The sequence below is a fragment of the Saccostrea echinata genome, unplaced genomic scaffold, assembly GCF_033153115.1.
Source record: "Saccostrea echinata isolate AGI-Se365-2 ecotype Australia unplaced genomic scaffold, CSIRO_AGI_Sech_v1 ptg000099l, whole genome shotgun sequence".
In the NCBI taxonomy this organism is placed as follows: Eukaryota; Metazoa; Mollusca; class Bivalvia; order Ostreida; family Ostreidae; genus Saccostrea; species Saccostrea echinata.
This window is the reverse complement of record NW_026889848.1, coordinates 98,288-110,085: the sequence shown is the minus strand read 5'-3', so window position 1 is coordinate 110,085 and position 11,798 is coordinate 98,288. Positions and strand designations below refer to the sequence as shown.

Sequence of the window (11,798 nt, the reverse complement as noted above, 5' to 3'; positions counted from 1 at the left end):
GTCATTTTGTAAGTTTTGTGGTCGATACAATGACCTTGTCAGATGCTGACTGACGTTTTTCAAATTAATTGTTAGGCCATTATTTACAAACTGAATTGTCGACGGATTTTTCCGTTATTACCCGGCCATGACAAGGAGCACACGGTAGGAGTGACCGCTCGGCAGGGGATACTCACTCCTCGATGGAACCTGATCCCACCTCTGATGTTTAAGAGGTCCGTGTTTGCTCTGCTACAAAATTTGTATTGAATAATGGACTTTTGAGCTTGAACACGTTTTGCTTTCTTCATACATTTCATAATTAAAATATTTCGACTTCAGTTTCTCGAGCTATCAAACGATATTCAAGTATCAAATATTAACCAAAAATTTATTATGAAATTCAAAATATACATATGATATACAAGATGAGACGTATAAAATGAAGTGCTTTCGATATGATATCAGAACACTTCATTTTATTTTGTCCAGCCGGGTCCCAACGGGACACAAACCCATTCTGGACCTCATGAAGCCACCAGACCACCGATCTGTACTGCACGCAACCCATCTTCGTTCTGAAATTTCTGGATTTGCCACAATTGTATGCTTAAACAAAATAATCTAAATGTATTAGTTAGCGTCCATAAGGCTTTGGTCAGAAAAATGCTTCATATTCAAGAAAACGATGCATATCCCCTGTCACTTTGTAAAGTAGCAGCTATTGTGCGTGCCATAATGACATCATATCGACAGATGCATTGCGATCAATGACTTGTTTATACCTTGCTGTGTGGGATTTATCTATAGACAAAAATGAATGCAGTAGTAAGTTTTTATGTAGTTTATCACTATTATTAAGGTAAAAATCGCAGATTTTGTTTTTATTTCCTGGTATTCATTGGATTTGCTATTTTTGTGTGATGTCACGGTAAACATTTCCCGTATAAATTAGGTCCTGTTCCCTCTTTGCAACCTTAATACTGCTGTGCATAATAATTTGAGCCTGTTTATAATTCTTTAGATTGATTCCTTTTCAAAAATGAATTAACGAGCGTGCTTAACTTCTGACTCCAAAAAAGCCAAGTGTCTTTTTTCTCTCAAAAGTAAATAACCAAAATGAATATGTCATTTATGCAAGATCATAAGCCAGGAAATCAAAAATTATATTCCAATGCCTGTGTAACAGAGAAAGTGTAAAAACTCATATACAGCTCAGAAATATTTGTTACCCTGACATGGAATTAATCAAATGCACATTTTGGAAAAAAAGACATTGATAATAAACAAAAAAACTAACAAAAACTGAAGGATGTTGCAATTTTAATTTTTTTTTATATAGCCATTGTTTATCGTTTACTTTATGGTATTTACTTACTTTCCTTTATGCAATCATAACAACCTATATGACATACTATGAACTATGTTTTCCTTGCTTTTTAAATTTTTATGCCCCGGTAATCGAAGATTCGGGGGCATATAGTGTTTACCCTGTCCGTCCGTCTGTCTAGCTGTCTCTCTGTTTGTCCACAAAAAAACTTTAACCTTGCCCATAACTTTTGATTGGTTGGAGCTATGGCTTTCATATTTCACATTTTATTCCTTGTGACAAGACCTTTCTTTGGGTACCACCATATTTAACCTTTTGACTTTGACCTTGGAGTTTGACCCAGTTTTGCAAAATTTTATGAGAATTTAACCTTGGCCATAACTTCTGAACAATTAGAGCTAAGGCTTTCATATTTCTCATGAGTAATTCTTGTGACAAGACCTTCCTTGGGATACCAAGAACTTTAGCCTTTTGACCTTGACCTAGGAGTTTGATCTACTTTTGAAAAACTTTAACCTTGGCCATAACTTTTGAACGGTTGGTGCTAGGGCTTTCATTCTTCACATAATTAATTCTTCTTACAAGGCGTTTCTTTGGATACCAAACACCTTGACCCTTTGACCTTGACCTTGGCGTTTGACATACTTTCGGAAAGTTTAACCTTGGTCATAACTTTTGAAGGATTGGTGCTTCGGCTTTCATATTTCACCTGTTTATTTCTTGGGAGAAGACCTTTCCTTGAGCACCATTAATTTTGAACATTTGACCTTGACCTTGATGTTTGACATACTTTTGAAAAAAATAACCTTTTCTATATATATTCAATGGTTGCTGCTATGGCTTTCATATTTCACAGGTTTATTCTTCGAGACAAGACCTAACTTTGGGTACCAACATATTTGATTTGCATTTGAGAAAGTTTAACCTTTGCTATAAGTTGCCATACGGGGGCATCAGTGTTTCACAAACACATCTTGTTTTCTATTTATTTATTTCTTTATTTGAAGCTCTGCACTGTTCTCTATAGAGTACTTTCCAATATCTTTTAATCTACAAGTTACCATGTTAAAGTAAGTTTGTTTTTTTTTTTAATTTGATCCCAGATCTTTTGATTTGGGTTCGAATCAGGACTTTTTGGACAACAAAAGTGTAGAAATAACATTCGTTTGATAAACCCTCCTGCGCTTTATCAATTATGATATGCCGCAACATAATATTTACATTCCACATGTAGTTTGCTTATAAAGTATGAGGAAAGCTACGGCATTCAAAACACCATAACACGGACAGGGGGTCAAAATTTAAAATATGCGGGTTTTTTTTATATCGCAAACGTTGAACACCGTTGAAGTGCAACGTAATAAGCAAAAATCAAAATTCACGCTCATATTGAACAGAAGCTGTTGCAATGGCTCTTTCATTAATTGTAACTTACCCGATGGATAATACAGGGATTTTGAAGTGTAAATCATTCTTGCAGTCATTGCAAGGAGTTCAAAAATGTAAATATAAGCATTGAATCATTATATTTTGAAAGACATAGTCTCATAACTGCAACGTTGTGTGCAACAAATTTTCTTTTGCTAGCGCGCCTGACTCAATATGTTTGCACACACCTTTGCAGTTATGAGACTATATCTTTCAAAATATAATGATTCAAAAATGTAAATATAAGCATTGAATCATTATATTTTGAAAGATATAGTCTCATAACTGCAACGTTGTGTGCAACAAATTTTCTTTTGCTAGCGCGCCTGACTCAATATGTTTGCACACACCTTTGCAGTTATGAGACTATATCTTTCAAAATATAATGATTCAACGCTTAAATAAATACCATTAATGAATATTATAACAATAATTAAACTCATCTTCGCTTTGTTTTGCATCTTTTTTTTTTAGGTAACAAAATATTTCCAAAATGTGCAATTAGTTACAAAAGTTACAAAACCATGTTAGGCTAAAACATTTTAGCTATATAAGCAAAAAGATGCAATGTCTAAAGAAAGTAGGTAAAGTGCCTTTTGAGATTTTTTTATGCTTACTTTTAACTTTGGCGATTTGGCAGTAGTTGCTAAAAAATTCATCGCTTGGTAATAAGTACAGAATGCAAGAGAGATAACTATGTTCCGTCTGTGCAGCATTTTCAATAGTCGAGTTGTCTTACTTTCAGTTTAACTATTTGTACAAAAAATCAAACAATTTACGAAACAGAAAGATAATTTCCTCTTTCTTCTCTAAGTGCTATTTGATTATGCATCAACACCATAACATGTGTACCAGAGTTTCTTGTTATTTTTTTTTTACATATCTATCTTTCCTAGTCCTTAAAGCATTCCTTAACTTAGGCGATGCAAAATTACTCCTATGATTTAGTCGTCGATCTTTGTATCCGTCAAAATTAGCAGGAAAACGCTAAATTTTTTATCTGAACTTTAAACTGCATGTCATTTCTTTAAAAAAAAAAAGATAATTAAAAGTCCAAAGGTCAAACGATTTAAAGATATAGATATCAGCCACTTGTATTTTTTAACTTGAAACTGAGAAGTGAAAGAACAAAAATGTAACAAAGCTTGTTAAGAATGAGAAGATGACTCATAGCACTTTAAACTAAGGCCATTTGGAAAGTAGTCGCAATTGGCCTTTAATTTCTACAGGTAAACAATATTAAGAAATTTCGAGTTTCAACAAAACCGTATTGTTCGGTCTCTAAATAGTTCTGCAGCAGATATACTGTGTTACATATCGCACAGCAGAAAAAATGAGTTTCTTGAATCTTTGCTCATGATTTTCAAAATGAGAAGACATATATATACTCCCCCAACATGTTTGGGTTTAAGAAAAAACATAAAAGAAATGTTAATTTATACACGAAAACTATCCGTCCTTTTTAATGTACTTAACAATGTACAATATTCTTGGCAGTATTAATGAAATGTAAAAAGATGGTAAAAAAAATCACATCAGTGTTTTTCCCAGATGCAATTAAAATCAAGATTTTTGTTGTCCATTTATTTGGATTTTTTTCCAAATTATCCATGAGAAACATGTACATAACTTATATTTTTTAAGTTATCTTACAAGGAACTGGCTATAAACATTTTTTTCTCATGTAGATCAATCCGACAGATGTCGATACCTCCTATGACGGTATACATGATGTACATTGTCCTTTTGTACATATTGTTGTCGGCCACAATATGCACCTATCCTCATTTCACACATTGCCGTGCATCGACATCAGCCCGATCATATTTCGAAATACAATGTGTCTTGTGGAAAGACAAAAGACAGATATACCATCCTCCAATCTAAATTCAGGATGCTTAACAAATAAAACACGAGATAGGTAAAGATTCTATCTGGCAAGGCCTATTTCGAAGGGCTAACTTTACACTGCCAACACGGTGTTAATGCTGTTAACACTAAAACCCGTATTTATAGTAGGGTAATATTTTTGAATTTTCAATCTTTACTTTAATTTATGATTAAGGCAAAATTTTTTTGTCATTATGTAACATTCACCATTTTAATATTTACCTCTGTCTTTCGTTCTTTATTTGAAATTTCAAACTTCAGCAGGAATACCATACATGCCATTAAATAAGTGAAAATTAAAGTATTCAAGATGATTAATTTTGATGCAGCTCTATTGACATTTCATTGTTTACCTGGTTATGATAAGGGGCAAGGAGTGATGTTAGTGGTTGACAGGGGATGCTCACCTCTCCATTGTACCTCATCCAGAGTCAGTGTTTGCTTTGATCGGACTTTTTTTTTTTTTACATGAAAGCTCTTCGTTATCCTTAAATTTCATGTAATACATTTTTTTAAACAAACAAGTCCAGGTTCTGGAAATATGAAATTAGAAGCGAAGAAAAAAATTGTCTGTAATTTTGAATCGAGATATTTTGCAATGCTTTAATTCCAAGTGTGTTCTTCCCAAGTTGCTTCCTTACTCAAAGTTGCTGTAACACATTTCTCAAAAAAATATAAATTACACAAGATTCATCGGGATCACGGAAAGATCTACCAACTGTAACTAATATATGAGGTTATAGGCAGGAAAAAATCGCTAGATAAGGTCTCGTTTAAATCTATGCACCTAAGCTGAATGTTGGTACCTTGAATTGACAAGTTGTGACAAGTAACCGATCTTTCTTGTATTATTTTTTTAAACTCTAAAGTGCTGCAGTGTTTATCTTCCTGTTCAGAGGGGTTGTAGACATGAAGTGTTTCCTTTTTATTGGAACAATTACATTTTTGTCTCCCAGAATTGAAGGTAAGAAAAATGATTTCGAATGACCGGAATGCCTTTTCCAAGTAATATGACATGCTAATTCCATACTTCAATACATATTTTTGAAACGCGCAATTTCATACTAAGGAACCTGTTTTTATGCCACTGGTATTTGTTTGTATTGAATTGTTTGGTTGTATGCTTTAGTACATTACCTGCATTTTTCCATTAGTTTATTTGGTGTCAATATTTAATGTCGATATGATTCATATTTCAGCACTTTCTGCTAGAACTTACATTTTCAATCTTCAATATATTCATCATATTCATGCTTGGAAAGAGGAATTATCGAATATGTTTTAGATTTTGTTTACGAAAAAGCTGTTTGTCTAAGTTTGTGTACGTTTGCTATTTGTGTAAGTTTATTGCTAATTAAAGGTACAAGTTTTTATTTCATATATGCGGAAATTTGGTTTATTTCAGACCAAATAAACTGCAAAGAATGGTTATAAGGAAGGTACCATTTTGTCTAAGCTGTAAATTACATACACAGTATGTACACATTCATTGCAAAAGTACATAATTTGTCTGCACCCAAGCCATCTGATCAGTTAACACTGACCTCTTTGGGAAGCAAAGCAAAACAGTGCTTTTCTCAGAAATGTACTTAAGGAAGATGCATATTGAAAAAAAATGTCATAATTAAGTATGTGAAATATATCGTTGCATGATTCAAGACTTTTCATGAAATATAAATATACAGGTAAAATATGTTAATTGATTTCTATACATATATTCCTAATTGATCTTTGAGTTGAACACTTGCATTATGCATGCATAAAGAATTTCTCTTATCTTCAGTAAAATACTCCATTTACTCAAATTTACCTCATTCCTGTAGTTATATACTTTAATTTCATAGATGTATACGTGATGAGATTCTTTTATGTTCAAGAAATTACTTAATACGTATGAATAAAGCGTATGGTTTTTTTTTTTTTTTTTTTTTTTTTTTATACATCAAAAACTCTTCATTATCTTTATATCCTCTCCTTAGCATGTCATCTCAAATTCTTTTTTTTTTTTTCGTTTGTTGTTTGTTTGTTTTAATTCATTGTATTCTATCTATTACATTCGTATGTGATTAATATGACAACGTTAGCAATGCGTTATATTTGCTTTCTTTTAATTTTAGGACAGTGCCCATCGAACCGTGAGTTCTGATTCCATTTAAATGATTGAAAATTACATTTCCTCTTTTTTCCTCTCCAAGTGTGCCAAAATGTAATTTACCACAATTTTTTTCAGTAACAGATACGTCTATCATGCGTTGTGATGGGACAGAGAAAAAAGGAAATGAACTTTACATCGATTTTTATAACATAACCCCTCCCTGTACATGTAGTGTTATACCGTATTATGAAGGCGAAATGCTAGTTTCCTCAGGAAAAATTGGACAACCCTGTAACACATCGATAAAGATAAAAGATTCCTCCAACAATTTTTACACTATTAATTGCTCACCCCAACAATTACCTATTGCAGTCAATACTTGCCAATCAGCGATAGTAAAGCTGGAATTTACCACAAATAATCAGGGAAAATCTTACTACTGCTTGGGATTTCAACAAAAGATCACTGGTAAATAGTAAATATGCTACATGTATATTCTTCCTATTTATACATTTTAATGCCAATTGTTAGTCATAATTTAAAAAAGAAACAAGCTGGAAGGTAGATTTCACAAGTTATGATGTTTCCTTAGTTTATTACAAAAATAGTAAGTTATATTCCATGTCATACACCTACACTCTTTATATTCCAAGCAGCAGCAATATATATATATATATATATATATATATATATATATATATATATATATATATATATATATATATATATATATATATATATATATATATATATATATATATATATATAGATAGATAGATAGATAGATAGATAGATAGATAGATATATGGCATTCATGATACTAGCTTTTGTACGGTAGCCGGTAAGTGCCAGGTAGAAAAATATTTTATATGGCGGCCGCCAAATAATTATCTGGCGGCCGCCAGAAAATTATTTGGCGGCCGTAAGATAATTTTTGGCGGCCGCCAGTTAATCTTATGGCGGCCACCAGATCTATTTATCTGGCGGGCGCCAGATCTTTTTATCATTTTATTTCTATAAAATAATTGATTCTGATTAGATAAAAAATTCTTTTGATAACTGCATTAATAGAATTTGGAGTTCGCTTGCACTTAGCAGCCGGAACTACTTTGCCTGTCTTTGCATGTATATTTCCCGCTTCCAGAAGTTCATGAAGGAACAATTGAATACCTTTTCTCTAATAGATATATTCCTGAATTTCGAAACTTGTCCGTTACGTTCCTGACTTATTGTCTACTTTCGTTTCTTTTTGAATTATCCCCCTTTGCTTAACAAATCAGATCGTCTGCATGACAACAATACAGTAATGGGAAAGAAGGAAAGAAATCAGCATATCTATGTAAAATGTTTGACTTTGAGATAACTGGTATGAACAATAGAACTGTGAAAAAATGTTTTTATGCTACCAAAGCGGGGAAATGCCGTTAATCTGTTAATTCTTAGGAATGGAATGATCGAGAAAAACGACACGGCATGAAGGGCGCTGCATGAATGAGGACGGAATTCTTTCAATGTTAAACAGTAGGCAACAGACTCTTTCAGATTTCACAGCATGGACAGGTTGTGATACATATTTATATGTTCGGTTTGAAATTCAGATGAAGAGATGCGCAAATGAAATTCAAAATTCCTGTGACCTATAGAAAGAGTTGTTAGGATATCTGAGTAGCATTAAATTTACGAACCCAGATAGCTTACCGGGGAAAATATACCCATTGGGATATAGCAAAAAATTAATAACACAACAGGTAAGTTTTTTGTGTTAAAGAACTTAATTATTGTTAGAAAAGGTTGGTAGTGACACGACAATATTTGAGAACGTTCTTTCTTCGTTAGGCCTATAGCCATTTTGAATTTCAGCAGCATTGTTGTGATATATTCCTACGCACTGTTTTTGATGCGTAAATTTTATAGTAAACTGAGGGATAGTTTCATTTTATTATTTTAAAATCATAATTAAATGATAAGAAATGAAAGTAACATTTTGTTCTTTGACCGACGTATCAAAGAAAAAATTTGGACAGAAAACGTTTTCATCAATGCGCTACGCGCATTGGTGACGTTTTCCGTCCAAATTTTTTCTTTGATACGTCGGTCAAAGAAAAAAAAAATATTACATTCATTTCTTAAATCTGGCGGCCGCCAGAAAATTATTTGACGGCCGCCAGATAAGTTTCTGGCGGCCGCCAGTTATATATTTGGCGGGTCAAAAACTTATCTGGCTGCCGCCAGATAAAATATTTTTTCTACCTGGCACCAACCGGCTTCCGTACTTTTGGATTTTATGGCGTTTTGTCTTTCAATTCTAGTTGAGGACTTTTTCCTTATCTGATTATTTATCATTTATTATGAAGATCTGGGAAAAGGAATTATAAGAATCATGTGCAGAAAAACGACGATAACCCCCACGATGGAGTCATGCGAATTTTCCACAAAAGAGGATGGAAACATTATATTAAGCACAACATTAACGTCTAAACTTAATGAAAATAATCTCAAATGTAAGTATTAATGACTGTTGTTATTTTAACTACCTTTCATAACAAAAATAAATATTAAAAGCCTGCAGTGAATAGCTAACTTATGCACTAGACCGCTTTAACATTTTAATTTCATTGAATAACTCGAAACTCGAAACACACATGGACATTTTATGAGAGCATTTAAATATATTTACATGTTTTATATGTTGATTAAATTTTCATCCCATTCTGTGTATTCCGATTTTATACTATACGGTCTTTGTATTCCATGGTCTAATGATATCCTGTAAATAAGAGCCTGTGAATTCAGAACTTAAAGAACAATATAGAATTTGAAATAATTCAATAAAAAGTATCACGGAAACAAACAATTTTATTTTATCAATTTCGGAAAAAACAAAATTGGAGAAAAAAAAAAAACAAACATAACCCTGACATCGCTTGAGACACAACTCTGATAAAAAAAATATATATCCAACCACAAACCGATAGAGATCATTGTTTAACTTTGATGGTACGAATATTGATGCATCATGATGCAGTTACATTTTAATTGCACTCAAATATTAGAGGTATGATAAAAGGGATAATTTTTTCATAATAAATTTAAATTGAAAACAATTGATTATGTTATTACAAAGGATACATTACTCTTAAAAATATTCAGTTTCAATCTGCAATCATGCACAGTCCTTTGAATGTTTTACTACCCATATGAAGATTACATGGGTCGACCAGATGTCTTATTGCTATAAAGCTTTAATCCTTCGAGCAATGTGCATTTTTGTAAACTTTTTTTCCAGTTCCAGTTTCTCTTAACACCCTTCCCCGCAGTCACGCATTTTAACGCATATATCATTTCCTATTTCTAACGCAAAATCACGCATATATCGTTTCCCCGCAATCATGCATTTTTCACGCACTTTCAAAAGTACATATAATCTTCAATTTAATGTCAATTCCCTTCTATTTTATACTTGCTAGAATCTTATAAAATAAGAAAAGTTATAATCCAATTAAAATATTACGTCTTAATTATTAACGCTAAAATTTAGGGAAACTGGTACCGTGAGTGCTTGCGGAGAAAAAGTAATGTCATATTTCTATGACGTGAACATTAAGTGTATGTTTCGTCACAGGTCGGTAACTTGTAAAGAACTAACTTAATATCGATCAATGTAGGGACAAAAAGGGATTTAAAATATATATGAATTCTAATGCAATTGTTTTGTATAATGATTTTTGATTGGCTAATGCAATGATGTTTGAGGCAGTTAAACGAGCATTAACGAGAGTGAAAGCTTTTGATTGTGACGTCATAATAGAGCGACGCAAAAGCACAACACTCCATGAGGTATTTCATATAACAAAACTCAACAAATATTGTAGTCGAATGCTGATTGACGGTTTACATACAAATTTTTAGGCTATTATTTTATCAATGAATTGTCTACGGATTTTTCAAATTGCCCTATTATGACAATGGTCACATAGCGAATGTGACATGTCGACAAGGGATGCTTACTCCTCCATTGCATCTGATACTTCTTATGTTTTTTCAGATGTTCGAGTTTGCTCTGCTACCAGTTTCAATGAACTTTTGAGCTTAAAAATTGTTTGTTATCTTCGTATTTCATTATAACAGACTGTAAGAATTATAATGAGTGCAACATGTTAAAAACAGCATTGGTCAATATAATGATTCACTTTGTTTACATTATGTTTTTGATACATTTCAGATGTAATAGTAGGTAGTTCAACATTTGGAGGACTAATATTTTTTGCCCTATCAAGTCTCATAATGGCATGTTTGATTCGGTATGTATTTTTTCAATGTTGCCAGTAACTTTAACTAGTATTGTTAATTCATATTTTCAAAAGATTAAACTTAAGAAAAAATGCATTTTGATAAATATGTTCACTTTCAAGGAGGAGAAACAAGGGAAGAAGAGATACACCACCAACAGGGGAACTAACTACGGAGCATGGAAATGATTATGTATTTGATAGAAATTTACCGGATAACCCTTTATATCATTCTAATCAGTTTTTGGACGAGGTGGGATACTCTACGGTACAAGATCAAACAATAGATCTTCAGTCCCCAACAATCCGGAGTGTTGACCAAGAATCAGCAGTTTATGCTAAACCGGTTAAAAATAAAATGACAACCGGAAATGTGACAGAAATTCCTGTGTATGCAATCCTTACAAAACCCAAAAATAAACCCCTGGGCGTTTCAGACTTGGCGGTATATGCTCAAGTAAACAAACCACAGAGAGACAATGAACAGAATCCTGTTCAAAGACAGAATCAAGATTGCCTTGTCTATACGGATGTCGATCATAATAGCGTTTTAGAAGGCCAAGATTTATAAAGTTGAAATGAGAAAATGTCGATGAATTTTACAAACGCTGAAGTGGAAACTTAAATAATGTAAATTTTAATTGAAACAGTCTTAATCAGCTTTTTGATTTAAAGGGGTCAGGATATCTCCTAACAAAAATAATGTTTATACGTACCTGTTCCTATCTTTTTTTCTATAAAATATAGTTTAGTATCAATGAACTTATACTTGCACTAACTATTAATT

General features: G+C 32.6%; 1 protein-coding gene across 1 annotated transcript; it reads left to right on the top strand.

The window, feature by feature from the left end:
• The first annotated feature begins 6,874 nt into the window (after positions 1-6,874).
• On the top strand, positions 6,875-11,582 carry LOC133177202 (uncharacterized). The gene is made up of 3 exons (XM_061312283.1): positions 6,875-7,190; positions 10,945-11,023; positions 11,135-11,582. The coding sequence occupies exons 1-3, from the start codon at positions 6,875-6,877 to the stop codon at positions 11,580-11,582; spliced, it is 843 nt and encodes a 280-aa protein (XP_061168267.1).
• Positions 11,583-11,798: the final 216 nt, after the last annotated feature.

What these genes read in the sequence shown, in the direction of transcription:
- LOC133177202 (XM_061312283.1), top strand. Translation starts at nt 6,875, where the DNA reads ATGCGTTGTGATGGGACAGAGAAAAAAGGAAATGAACTTTACATCGAT. An exon ending in ATTTCAACAAAAGATCACTG is followed by an intron (nt 7,191 to 10,944) that starts GTAAATAGTAAA and finishes GATACATTTCAG; the next exon opens with ATGTAATAGTAGGTAGTTCA. An exon ending in ATAATGGCATGTTTGATTCG is followed by an intron (nt 11,024 to 11,134) that starts GTATGTATTTTT and finishes TTCACTTTCAAG; the next exon opens with GAGGAGAAACAAGGGAAGAA.